The 12,626-nt window shown below is 40.7% G+C and overlaps 1 protein-coding gene across 4 annotated transcripts in view; it reads left to right on the plus strand.

Moving 5' to 3' along the window:
* The window catches only part of LOC134517681 (WASH complex subunit 2A-like), a 36,987-nt gene that overhangs the window by 3,560 nt on the left and 20,801 nt on the right, over nt 1-12,626 (plus strand). For 2 of the 4 annotated variants that reach the window (XM_063339445.1, XM_063339448.1), the window contains exons 6-16: nt 567-660; nt 1,057-1,115; nt 1,921-1,968; nt 3,269-3,373; nt 3,927-4,014; nt 4,724-4,792; nt 5,169-5,281; nt 7,596-7,668; nt 8,475-8,531; nt 10,494-10,652; nt 11,266-11,402. In XM_063339445.1, coding sequence (XP_063195515.1) covers nt 567-660; nt 1,057-1,115; nt 1,921-1,968; nt 3,269-3,373; nt 3,927-4,014; nt 4,724-4,792; nt 5,169-5,281; nt 7,596-7,668; nt 8,475-8,531; nt 10,494-10,652; nt 11,266-11,402 — 1,002 coding nt within the window. The remainder of the gene's footprint in view (nt 1-566; nt 661-1,056; nt 1,116-1,920; nt 1,969-3,268; nt 3,374-3,926; nt 4,015-4,723; nt 4,793-5,168; nt 5,282-7,595; nt 7,669-8,474; nt 8,532-10,493; nt 10,653-11,265; nt 11,403-12,626) is intronic. The other 2 variants (XM_063339446.1, XM_063339447.1) reach the window with 2 other exon arrangements.

Below are 12,626 nucleotides of genomic sequence, written 5' to 3' on the forward strand. Positions count from 1 at the left end.
AAAAAGAAGATTTGACAACTGCATCTGAAGGAGAAGCGCTCCTTGCTGAGCTATTCCTTGTGTAGCCTGCTTGTCGCGCAGTTGGGTTAGTGTTAAGGTACGACACGTTAAAGGGAGTTAATTGTGTGTTAGGCAGTGAACTTGCAAAGGGAAGCTGCAAATCTGGGTGGAGTGGGGCCTTTAAATTTCATGCTTTTTAGGTACAAACAGTATCTTCATAGGTGGTTTTTACTCTCTCAGTAATTAAGAACCCTAGGTGCAGGATTTGGGATAAGACTGATGCCTGCAAGTCTTTGCAAGGATATTCTTCTGTTAGATGGCACCTAGAAAACAAGTTGGGACCACACAAATAGGAGTAGTCCCCTTCTTTGACAGTGTTTAAAGAGGAATAAACCTCAACTGGTCCACCCAGTTGCATGCTGACTGGAAGCATGCATCTGGTGGGACTCTCTTGAAACAAGCTTGTGTCTTCCTTGAGTTAAAACAAGGGGTTAAGAATTCTGTCTTCATCAGCAATGTAGAGCTGTTCCTAGATGTCAGAAAGACCTGCTGTTTTCTCTTTCCAGGATCTCTATATTGACAGGCCTTTACCTTACTTGATTGGCTCTCAGCAGTTTATGGAACAAGATGATGTTGGCCTTGGAGATCTCTCTAGTGAAGGTATGTGCTGGCATGAGTTTTTATTCCTACGTAATTTCCTAATCTGAGACTTTGGTCTGTTTTAACTCACAGCCTGGGTTATGCTGCATAGTGTTCTTGCATGTTTAGAAGCACGCTGTGATTAGCTGGGGAAAAAAATGTGCATTGTGCTGTGACAATCACTTTACTGATATGCAAAGCAGTAACTTCTCAGTAACTTGTGCTCCATGTATTAGAAACACCCAGTGCTAAAATTTCAGCAGCTTTCAAAGCGCTTCCAAACCACTTGCTTTTCCAACTGATTTTTAGTTCTTTTCACAAAGCCTTTAAAGTTGCTGTCAGTATGCGTGGTGACCACGTTGCTCTGTGTACAGATGTCGTGTCTGATCTTAACTTTTCTGTTGTCGTTTAAAATAGAAGGATCAGTAGACAGCGATCGTGGAAGTGTAATTGACAGTGAGGAGAAAGACGAAGAGGTAAGTGACAAGTGACAGAACCAGCTGCTTTGCACAAGCATTCATGAGTCCTTGTTTGTGTGTGAAACCATTAGCTACCTTGCTTTTTCATGTGGGGTCTTAAAATATATTGCAGAATGTCTGTTCCTAATGTTGGTTGTGGTAAATGTGCTTGTTATTACTATACTTATGCAGTAGTTTTCTCTGCAGCTTTTCAGAGGAACAATAAAGTGGTATTGGCTCTAACTGCTATTATAGTTGAATACTTCGAACTGAAATGTTTTATTCCAGTCTAATTTCACTTTGTGAAGCAAATAAGGTTCTTATAAATAATTGCGTTTATGGAGAACAAATCTGTTGTAAATTACAGTTATGAAAAATGGGATGGAGACTAAGAGGAGCAAGTTTAAAGGTTAAGTAATGTACGTCCAGGCTTTGCCTCATGAATCTACTGCATTGGACTATCAGTTTCTCATGTGTTTTGCCTGCCTTGGCTGGGATGTCTCTGCTTTGTAACTGTGCTATGAAAGCACTCCTTTTATCTTGAGGAGTTTGGTTTTGGTGTCTTTGCTCAGTTAAAGTTAAATTCCTTTTGAGCTACTCAAATGCGCTGTTGGATGGAATTTGCTGTCTTTGCTAAATTAGTAACTTTCTAGTGAGCTCTGTTCATAAAAATGGTCAATAATGGGGAAACAGTTCCTTGGTCGGGTCACGGTGAGGAGATTTGAATGTCCAAATATAAGCAAGTTCAGAGCTTCTGCGCCCTCTCTTGATTACTGGACAAAAATAACGTGTGATACTTGTCTTTGGGTCTCTTGTGTTCCAGGAATCAGATGATGAATTTGGAAACCCTAGTGAAGATGACCAAAAGACGGTATGTTTATACCTGAAAGTCTTTCCAGTTGTGACACAGTGAGGAAGCTAGAAAGAGGAGATAAGAGCGCTAGACGATTAATTGTTAAAAACTTTGGTTAAGCCTGATTTGTATAACTTTGTATGGGAAGGTTGTCCTGGCCAGGTGTCACTGTGTTGTGAAATTGAACCTGGGTTGGGTTTAAAGACATACTTGCAAGCCATCATTAAATGCAAAGCATATGTGTTATGGCATTGCCTGATGTGTGTTTTCTTCAGGAATAACTTTGGAGTCATAAGAGTTCAAAGAATCTACCCCAGGAAAATATAAGTGTCCTGTAGGATTATTGGGTCTATAATTAAAATTCTAAATTTGCTATGCAGGAAGTAAGGAACAGTGCAGTTTGAGTATGACATGAAATCAAAGATGTGAACAGTATTAAATGTTTGAAAAGTGAAAAGTATGTCCATTTGGATAACGAATGGAAAAGAAATGTTTAAACTGAAAAATTCAAGCCTGACTTTAATTGTGGGTAGTATGTGGTAATAGGAGAAGGAATCTCACCCATGTTTATATGTGCCACTGCAAGAGGTGTTTTTTCTGGGGATACTCCATCTGAAATGATTTAGTACCAAAAGAACAATGTTTCAAAAAGCAACCCTTTTTTTTTTATCTGTTTTGATAAAACAATGTTACAAAAGCACTCGGATGTTACATTAAGCTTCATAGGATAACTTTGTATGCCTGATGTATTTTAAGGTGAACAAGTGCCTTTGTGTAGTTCGTGGTGAGGTCACTTCTGGGCCCTTGTCCCTGCCAGCCCCCAGCTCACAATTCACTTCATCTTTTTCTTTCATCCCCTTTTTCTTATTGACGTGACTGAGGCCAAGATGTGGGCATGTATTGCCTGTCATTCTGCTATTTTTTACCAGCTAATCACAATGTTCCTGAGTTAAGGCTAAATACTAGGTTTTTAGTGGAGAGGAGTTTGTAAACTAAGGGAAGCAGCCAGACCAGTTCAGGCTTGTGTATAGAAGCAGTACACTCCTTGTGAGGAGAGACTTGGTGTCCTCAATTGTGTCTGTGGTCCAGAAGTGTTCAGTGACACAGCACAGGGGTGTACTAGAGGATGCAGCAACTTGCTTGGAGCTAGAGGTACTCCTTCCTTACTTCTCAAAAGCCGTGACACACCCCAAACTGGCTGAATGTTTCTCTCCTTTCAGTAAGTTTGCTTTGAATATTTTGTCTAAGCAGATGTAGTTCTGTGCTTGTTTTGTATGCCAACTTCAGGAGAACACAAAAGGGTATTACTGTTTTTTAGAGGACAGCACAGATAAGTGATGAAGATGATTATGATGGCTGTGATCTCTTTGACTCTGAAAAAGAGGAAGATGAGGATGGAGACTTAGATGAAAGCACAAGGCCTGTAAGTAATTGTTGCCTTCCTGGAGAGAGATTTGACTTCCCTCATGAAAAATCTGTCTTTACAAGGATTATAATGGTAGCTCTCAGTTACCTGGGATGGGATCCTGTTGAGAGGGCCTGTAAAAATCCTGAATTGTCTTTCAAAATGGTAGTTCAGGCTTCACCCCTTTAAACTAGGGGACTCCTGAACCCTAAGATGGCATCAAAGCTGTCTTTGAAGGTCATTAAGAAATTACTTGTGCATTTGCATGTGGTAAATGCATCTTGCTTGTCCTGCTCCCAAAATGAGATGACATTAAAAATTATGTGATTGTAAGGGACTAGAAATGTTTTGGGTTGTTTTTTTTTTTTTTTTTTTCTTCGATGCTTGCGTAATCTGTTAATTGCTTTCTTAATAGAAAGCTGCGTTGCTTCTTCTGAGGGCTTCAGTCAAAGTCTAGACGGGACATTGTACAAGTGAGGCTGTAGAATACACTATTTATAGTTGTAATTGCATCAAGTTGTTAACTGGATTGTATATAAGGAATATGCTGTTATTTGTCCCTAATACTTAGAAGAAGAAGAGGCCAACATCATTTGCAGATGAGCTGGCAGCCCGAATCAAAGGAGAAGTGCCGATCAAACAGGATGAAGAGCATTCATGTAAGTTAACTCTTCAGCTTTGATAAGCGCTTGTGAGATAGTGGGGGTCTCATGAGAGTTGTACAGGACCTCTCTCAAGTAGTTATTCTTGCAGCAAAGCAGCAGTTGAAAATAACTGCCTGAAATTGAGGTGGCAAGTGCTTGTGAGCCTGCTTTTGACCTGTAATTCTGAGAGCATGAACAGACAAGAACAGTGTGTGTGCATGTTCTTCTGTGATTCAGTCAATCAAGCTAGGTCTGTGGATACCAGAGTATAAAACCTACCAGCTTACCTTGTTCAGTTACAAGGAAATCTCTTGTTCATTGAAATAACCTTGAGATGGTAAGGCCAGAGGGAATAAAACTCTGGCTTTGCCTTACGTAACTGAATCAAGGATAATATGTCTAGAGCCATTTGAGATGCTTAAAGGTTCTGCGTGCTCTGTGTGGGATCTGTACCATCTGGAATGCTGCGTTGCTCTCTGGCATCTCAGGTGACACTGGTTTGTATGTGGGCAACTGTGTTGAACCCACGGTGTCTGACATAATGGTGCTATTACAATTTTAAGTGCCAATTTTAGAACTTGTACTTCATAGAATTGCTTTAGTGGGCTGATTCATATGAAAATGTATAGGTCAGCTTGGTTAGGTTCTCTTTATCATAGATTGATCACAAGCTACAAGTAAAGATGGACTATTTTATTTACGTTTTGGAATTTTCCTCTTAAAGCCCTGTCACCAGAGACTAAAACAAGGAAAACCTTGAAAGAGAAGAAAGAAGTGAGAGCTCCATCGGATGGTAGGATTTCTTCCTTTCTTGTTTTTGAATTGTGGGCTGGAATGTAAGACACTGCTCAGGAAACTGCAGCATCTACTCTAGAGACTGGGTGGGATTATCAGTGAGCAACCTTCAAGGTGAGCGTGTACAGAAATCTAGGTTCTGATGTGCATGTAACACAAGGCTAGAAACAGGCCTAGTGAGAGTTCCTCCCTAAATGTGCTCTTGTGGAGCAACCATATACAAGCCAGTGGGACTACAGCAGCTTCTCCATATGTGTCATGTTTATGAGAGACATGTGATGGAATCAAACCAGTTTTAATTTTTGTTGTCTTTTTAATTGCCTTCCTAAAACTTGGTCATTTGTGGTACAGCTCTTGGTTCTTGTGCTTTCTAGATGAAGATGATGACATCTTCAAGCCTCCTAAGTTGACTGATGAAGACTTCACACCATTTGGGTCTAGGGGTGGTCTCTTCAGTGGTGGAACAGGTCTCTTTGATGATGAAGAGGTGAGAATTCTGGAGAATATAGAAATGGGAGTGTGTGTGTTCCCGTTAAAATTAAAAAAACAAAAACAAAAACAAAAACAAAAAAACCCAACAAACCCACAAAAAACCAAAACAAAAAACAAACCCAAAAGATCCTGATAAATTCTCCCCTCTGGAAGGCAGGGAGAGGAAACAGTATTTTCTTGCTCAGTAACAGCATAGTGGAACAGTGTAGCTTTCTGGTGGAGAAAGAGAGCTACAGAGGTCAGGGACTTATGTTCTCCTTGGCACAAAGCCCTCTCTTCTGCAGTAGTGCTGCTAGAGATGCAAGTGTTTTCCTATTGTTACATTAGACAGGCTCTAATTCATCAGAGCTTACTCAGCACCTACCTCACTTTTATCTGTGGAGAAAAACCAAATGCCATACTGTTTGTTTATTTTAAAACAGATGATTTCTTTTAAAATCCCTGTAAGAATACTGAATTTTGTCATTCTCTCGTTCTCCCTGGGTATGGGAGAAGTTTGAGAGGAAAGAGAATGTGATGTCCTTTCCATTTTATCTTTAACTAAGCATATCCCAACAGAGATGCTGTTGGGTTTCTCTGTCTCTGTGCCGTTAAAAGTTCCCTATTGCAATTATGTTATGTTCTTTCATCTAGCTGTTGTACAATTCCTGGGTTATCTGCACTGGCAAGAAAAGTTCACCTTAAGCTTATTCTTGTGCTATGTATCTATAGCTGACTTGAGGAAAGAATGGCACAAAGTTCATTTCTGACCTTATTTTAGCATCGTTTGTGCATGTGAATGGGGAGAGAAACTCAATGTCAGGGATACTTAAGATTTGAGAATCTGACAGTGCAGGGTGTAAAACAACTGGTTGCCTCTGATTTTATCATGCAGCCAACATTGATAACATTCAAAAATAATCCAGAATAGTAGCCAAACTGTTGCCTTTGTGGGATGTTGTGTTCCTTGTTGCAACCAGAACAAAAGTCAGGTGCTCCTTGGAGTTGAGGAAGCTATTAGACTGAAATTTGGAAGGAGACCTCATGTACAGCTGACCTCAAGCTCGTCACGCCAATCTACTAGAATATAACCAACACGCACTAGAGATGGACATTGTGTGAAGGGAAGAGGATTGTTCTATGCAATGCTTTCCCCTCAAATGCAGCCTTTATTGAAAAAAAATATTAATGAGCTTTCTTTTTAAGTAGCAGCCAACAGCTTTCAAAAAAAAAAAAAAAAATCCAGTAGTGCAAGCCAGCTTTGTGTCTGTGCAAATTCAGATGAATCTATCACCAGACCCTCTTCATTACTTATTGCCAAGACTACTTTTCTCATCTTGTAGACACAGGACACCAAGCAGATTTGTCTGTGATTGTTGCCTTCCTGCATATGCTTGTTCTTGGTTTTCCGTTACCTGAAAGTTAATCATTTAGGAAGCGTAACTTATCTTCACTTACCTTGTGTAATGGAGGAGGCCTTACTGTACCAGAAAGCAGCCACAGTTGGTCAACAGGCAAACGGTAACTGACCAATGTGCAATAAGTCACTGACATTCCTGCTGCAGCCCTGCGCTCCCCAACTCTTTCCTAAGTATTGCTGCCTTCTTTCCACAAAGCTTTATACAAAGACCATGCATTTTGAGTCTCCAGGGAGAAAACCTCTAATACCCAACTTCCCACACAAGGGAGGCTTTCAAGTAATTAAGTGGTCAGTACTCACAAGATCTGGAGGTTTCCTAGAAACGTAGGCTGTGATTCTCCGGGAGGATCAGCACAGGAGAACTGCAAACTGGACACAAAGACTTTTGTGGGAGTGTCCTGCAATGCTTTTGATCTAGAACACATATCTGCACCATACTGGTGTCTTGGAGTCTCCTTAGCAATGATATAAATCATTAATCTTAACCATGTGAAGTTCAGGAGTATTTTATTTATTCAGAAGATCTGAATTCCTCTTTCAAACCATACTGTATAAATTTCAGTAAGAAATCTTAGAATCAGGACCTAAACAGCTGTACATTAATTAGTGTAAGCCCTTGAGGGCAAATAAAAGGTCATTCGTTCTCTGCAGTAAACAGACTGATAATCAGTGTAAATTAAATTTTAGAAGACAGAAAGCTACTCTTCTGAATGTATGCTCGCAAGTTAATGCTTGAGTACCTAGGTTTCAATCTATATGGGCAGACATCCTTTTGAGAAGGAAGCAGTGGTTAGCTCCTCTGTCTTGGCTTAGAAGTGGATATTCTACATGGGAAAAGCAGCAGCTGTCTTTTGCTACAAAACCAAAATTCACCACTTCCCCACCCCTTTGCATTTTCATCTACAATCAGAGCGATCTTTTTGCTGAAGCACCAAAAGGAGAAGAATCAAAAGAGAGGGAGGAGCGAGTCCCAATAAGTGAAGGTAAGAACAAATTGTTGTCTCCTGTAGTCCTGTCTATGCTGTGATTTATCACCGCTAGTGGCTAGACTGTTTTGTTTCCAAACTAGAAAGTCTGGAGTAGCAATTGTTGGCAAGTCTTTTCTCCTCCCCAGTCTTAATAGAGAACAGCTGTGTTTTCCTTGAATTTTAAATGTGTTTGTTCACTATGATCTCTTACACACACCTACTCTCCTGGAGCTGAAAGGATGTCCTTACTGATGTTGGCAGAACTTTCTGCGTGCATTGGGTTCCTGCTGATGAAGAGTACTTTGCAAGATCCAGTTGTGTGTTTCAGTGGAGTAAAGATTTCTTATTGCAGATTAATGCATATCTGAGTTTGCCATTATCTGCATATCTAGACCTTTAAGGAGTCTGAGCACACGTTCTGTACTGCAGCAGCTTTTTCTGAAGCACTGCATTTGACAAATTTTCAGATATGGGTTGGGAGACTAAGCCATTTTGTTTTGAGTGTATTGTATTGAAGTGGTTTTGAGTGTGTGAATGTGAACTTTTGTAAATCATGCTGTGTGTAAATGTATATCATGTTTATAAGCTTCAGTAGAGCTGTTTTGTGGAGTTTTAATGGCACAAAAATATCCAGGATGTTCTTATATATATCTGCAAAAAACCCAGAAGTTCAAGGATAATATCTAAAGAGTTCTGAGCTGTTGAGGAAAAACAATGGAGCTCAAAGACTTCTCAGATTCCTATTTCTATGGTAGGGTTCTGAAGGATTTGACAGTATAAAACAAGTGCATCCATTTGTATTGTACTTCCTATGATTTCAGCATCCTCTACAAAGTCCTTAAAGAAAGTTCCTGCAGGTGCAGTATCTCTGTTCCCAGGTATGATTCATTCAATAGCAAATTGCTTCATGCACAGAATGTGCTCTTCTTTAAAACCTGATGGAGGGGTTTTAAAGAAGAAAACTATCTAAATACAGCATCACTGCATTGCTTGATCATGTGCTTAATGACAAATACAGGTGCTTCTGCCATGCTAAGCCTAAACTGCAGCATGCTTTATGGATAATCAGGATTCTGTAGGACCTCTGAAGGTAGATATTGATGGCAGATCCTTTAAGGGTGTGTGTTACTTTAACTGATGGTACACAGTTTAAGTCTGCAGTGCATGCAGTCACACCTTCCCTCTGTACTCTGAGAAGGAAATGTATTTTGATCTTTCAGATTTGATCATATTCCTTTAGATTAGCAGAAGAACAGTTTAAACATCAAGTTCCTATATTCTTGTGGCACAAGTAAATAAGACCAGTCTTGTTTCTTGAGTTTTGGTTAGGAGAATCTGCATACGTAGGGAAGGACCAGATCTGTAACTTGGAGCTAAAAAAAAATAAATTATATTAAGATCCCTGTTCCATATCAGACTTCAAGCTGAGCAATGAAAAGAAACATATGTCACCAGTCTCTTTGAATCAACTGACGTTGATTTCTCTCTCTGTGTAGGGTCTTCACCTGATTGAGTTACCTTAATTTTAAGTTTTGCCCTTTTATTAAGAAAGGCATATTTTAAGACTATGGCTTCAGTTAACTGAGCCCTCAGTCAGCATGATTTTTAGAGTAGAATGTATACAAATACAGGCTTTTTACTCCAGGATGAAGGACAAACATCAGCAATGCTCATTCTACATAATTCTAAGATTTGGTAGCAAAGTTTAAAAGAGCAGATTGAGGTTTTCTTTATCCTTCGCTCTTTCTTGGAGTTACTGTTGCATAAACAGTGAATTTCCCATCATTCTAACAGTGTCCTGCTCTAGTTCATCAGGAATTAAGTTATATGTAGCATTTATTCAAAGTCTTCGGTTGCTCCCTCTCAGTAACTTGTAGACAGGCTAAAGCCACCTGAGAAAAAACAAGACTGAGGCTCCTTTGCTATTCAAAATCACCGGATGAACACATTCCCGGTGAACAGTTTGTTTAGGAACTTCAGAATGTTTAATAATTAATCAAACTTTGTGGCTGTATTCCTGTCAATCCTGTGGCACTTCCTAATTGCACGGTACACTTTTTTTATAATAAACTCCTGCTGTGCCAGTCAAAATTCATGCAGTCTGCTGACTTTTTAACCAAAAAGTGGTCATTCTATTTTCTGCCAACCTATCAATTAAAGCCGCTTTTTTTCTTTTTGTTTTTTAACCATTTCCAAGCACCTATACATATGGAGCAAAAGACAGGCTTGGAACCAGGCTGCCGGTTTTTACCAAAAACGCTAGAAGTGTTCACAGACAATCTATCAACATGCACATATCACTGAAGCAGGACCTTTCCACACCAGATGTAGAAGAAACAGTTGTTACCAGCTTACTCTAGTTGATCACTGCCATATCTGAAGCTCACAGGAATCTTGGGACCAAACTCAGCCTCATACTGCAGTACTGCTAGTGGTCTTGCATGACAAGTGCAGAACTCAGTCACCTGTCCTCCCTTCTCCTCAAGCACCTCACCACTCGTCCACAGTGGTGTGGCTTACTATTAGTGAAGTAGGATTCTGGTTTGGGAAGTCCATAGGGTGACAGTGTGGGACTGCTGGGTCTGGAACCCAGCTGCCGTTCCTAGGGAAGGTGACCAGGTTTGAGGAAGAAGTGATGGCAGTGAGAGTGATCCATCTGTGACTTGGCTTTATCAGGAAGTTTCCAGCTAACGCTTTTGATGCGGCATTGTTTCAGGAGTGGATTAAGAGTTGCTGTGATGAAAACTCTGCCTGGCTCCACTTAACTATAGCACAAGTTCAGCTTTATGGTAACTGACAATGATCTTAGTGTGGCGTTTTTTCCCCCGTCTGACCTGCAGGAGGAAGTGATGTGTTTAGTTCCACCGTAGTTGTGGAAAAAGACAAGAAACCTGCAGCACAGAGCACAGAGAAAACTCCTAAACAGCCTGGGAAAGTTGTTCTGTTTGACGATGATGACGACTTTTTTGTGGGAGCAACTAAAAAGCCTCCAGATTCAGGTACCTCTATACATGTGCAGTGGAAGGTTAAACATTAAAGGTCATCAGAATTAAAACTGATAGGAATCAATGAGTTACAAAATTCAGACCTGCATCACTGCTGCTTCTGCTTGGGTTCTTGGGGTTTGGTTGGTTGGGGTTTTTTTCTTTTTGGTTATTGGCATTTTTTTTCCTCAGAGTGGTGTGGGACTGGTTTACTTGTATGTGCTCTCTCTTAGGATGCTTCTTCTACTGATAGGGCAGTATCTAGTCTTGAATCAGGGAAAAGGTATAGACCTTGTTCACACAGCCTTGAATCCTTCTGCCCAGCACTGCCTTTTGGTAAGCTCTAGGCCTTTAGAGATGCTAAACCAATATGAAACACTGTGTTCAAGCATTTAGAGGTAACGGTTGACTCTAGCACAATGCTTGAGTGCATTGTCCGTTACCAGTGCTCTCAGGTAAGTGGTGTTTTACTTTGAGAGCTTGTCTAACTTTTTCTCTTAAAGACTTCTGGTGTTGGTCAGCTTTAAAAGAGGGAGCATTGTATCTTTCATGACTCTGGTATCTTCTCTTCTTCGGTAGCGGCTGTTCTGTTCTGGTAATTCCCTGTTTGCTTTGTCTCTTGATGCAGTCAAGTCCGCAGCTGACTTATTTGATGATGATGATGAGGAAGGTGACTTATTCAAGGAAAAACCTGCCATTCCTCCTGTGGTTGCTGGCACAACTAAAGAAATAGAAAGCCGTAAGGAGAAAGTCATGGAAAAGAAGGTAATGGCATATAAATAGATCTTGTGGTTAAGGTTTTAGGAAAAAGTTGAAGCTGAAGTAGTCTTTCCGTGTACAACACTATGGAAGTGCCATATTTGTGAGGCAGAACTAGGTTCATAGGGTCTTCCATGACCAGACTGCTTCAGGGACCCTTAAATGTTGTTTGTCTCTCAAAATTTGGGTATATTCGAGGTTTTGGGGGGGGGGGGGGGAGCAGATTGGAGGAATGTTATTAAGGCATGATTGAAATAAGAACAAAATGAGAAGTCTCTGATTGTAAAAAATGTTTTATGAAATTAATGGCTGAAGTGAAGCCAGTCTGACTTAAGAACCTTTGGTTCTGTGCTGCGAAGACTGTTTGCAGTTATACCAACCACTGATAGCAGCTTAACTGGTAACCCATTGCTTGTATATATTGTGGGAGAGGAGGGTGGGTATCACGGTTCTACCTAAGTATATACAATACTTGGAGTGTTCAAAAAGCTGTTTTTCAGCTGAAAACTCTTCATGTTGTAGAAAGCTCTACGTGCTGTCCTGAGGACACAAGTGCAGAGAGTTATTAGAGCCTCCTAGTTCTCACTCTGCTTTCATTTTCAGAGCAATATCTTGAGGAAAGTGGTAGTGCTCTTTGTTTCTCTCTGAGCAGCATACAGTGCTGGGGAAGTCTAATGGAAATTGCTGCAGAACTTTCTCCATATTACACCTGAGCACAAGGGCCAAAGTCAGCTTCTATTTCTGATGCAGTGCAAGAGTATCCATGGTCAATGGAGCTGGAGCAGTGGTGGGAGGTCATCCAATGCCATTGTTCTGATCTCATAGCACTTGGCCTTCCTGGAGAAGAGGATGGGAACTGATTCAGCAGTACCACTCCTGCTCTGTCAGGAAGCGAGGGCTGTTTTATACTCCACGCTTGCTGACAGTAGTGCTTGGGTCTGGAATCATTCTGAGTTTAATGGCAGTATAGCTGGTGGCAGGCTGGGGCTGTGCTGTGCTAATGCAGGAAATGATGGCTGGCACAAACTGCCCTCTTCCTTTACGAAATACAGCTTGTTAAAATAATCATTTTCCGTTAACTTATGAGGCAGCCTGGTATAAATCTCTGCATGTATTTTCTGCCAAGAAGGATGGAGGTGGGAGGGGAGATCTATGGCAAGACCTGCAAGTCACTCCTGCATAGCTCTGGCTGCACGAGAAGACCTCACTCAGCACGTGACTTTTGGACTT

Source organism: Chroicocephalus ridibundus, chromosome 6 (genome assembly GCF_963924245.1).
Source record: "Chroicocephalus ridibundus chromosome 6, bChrRid1.1, whole genome shotgun sequence".
Classification (NCBI taxonomy): Eukaryota; Metazoa; Chordata; class Aves; order Charadriiformes; family Laridae; genus Chroicocephalus; species Chroicocephalus ridibundus.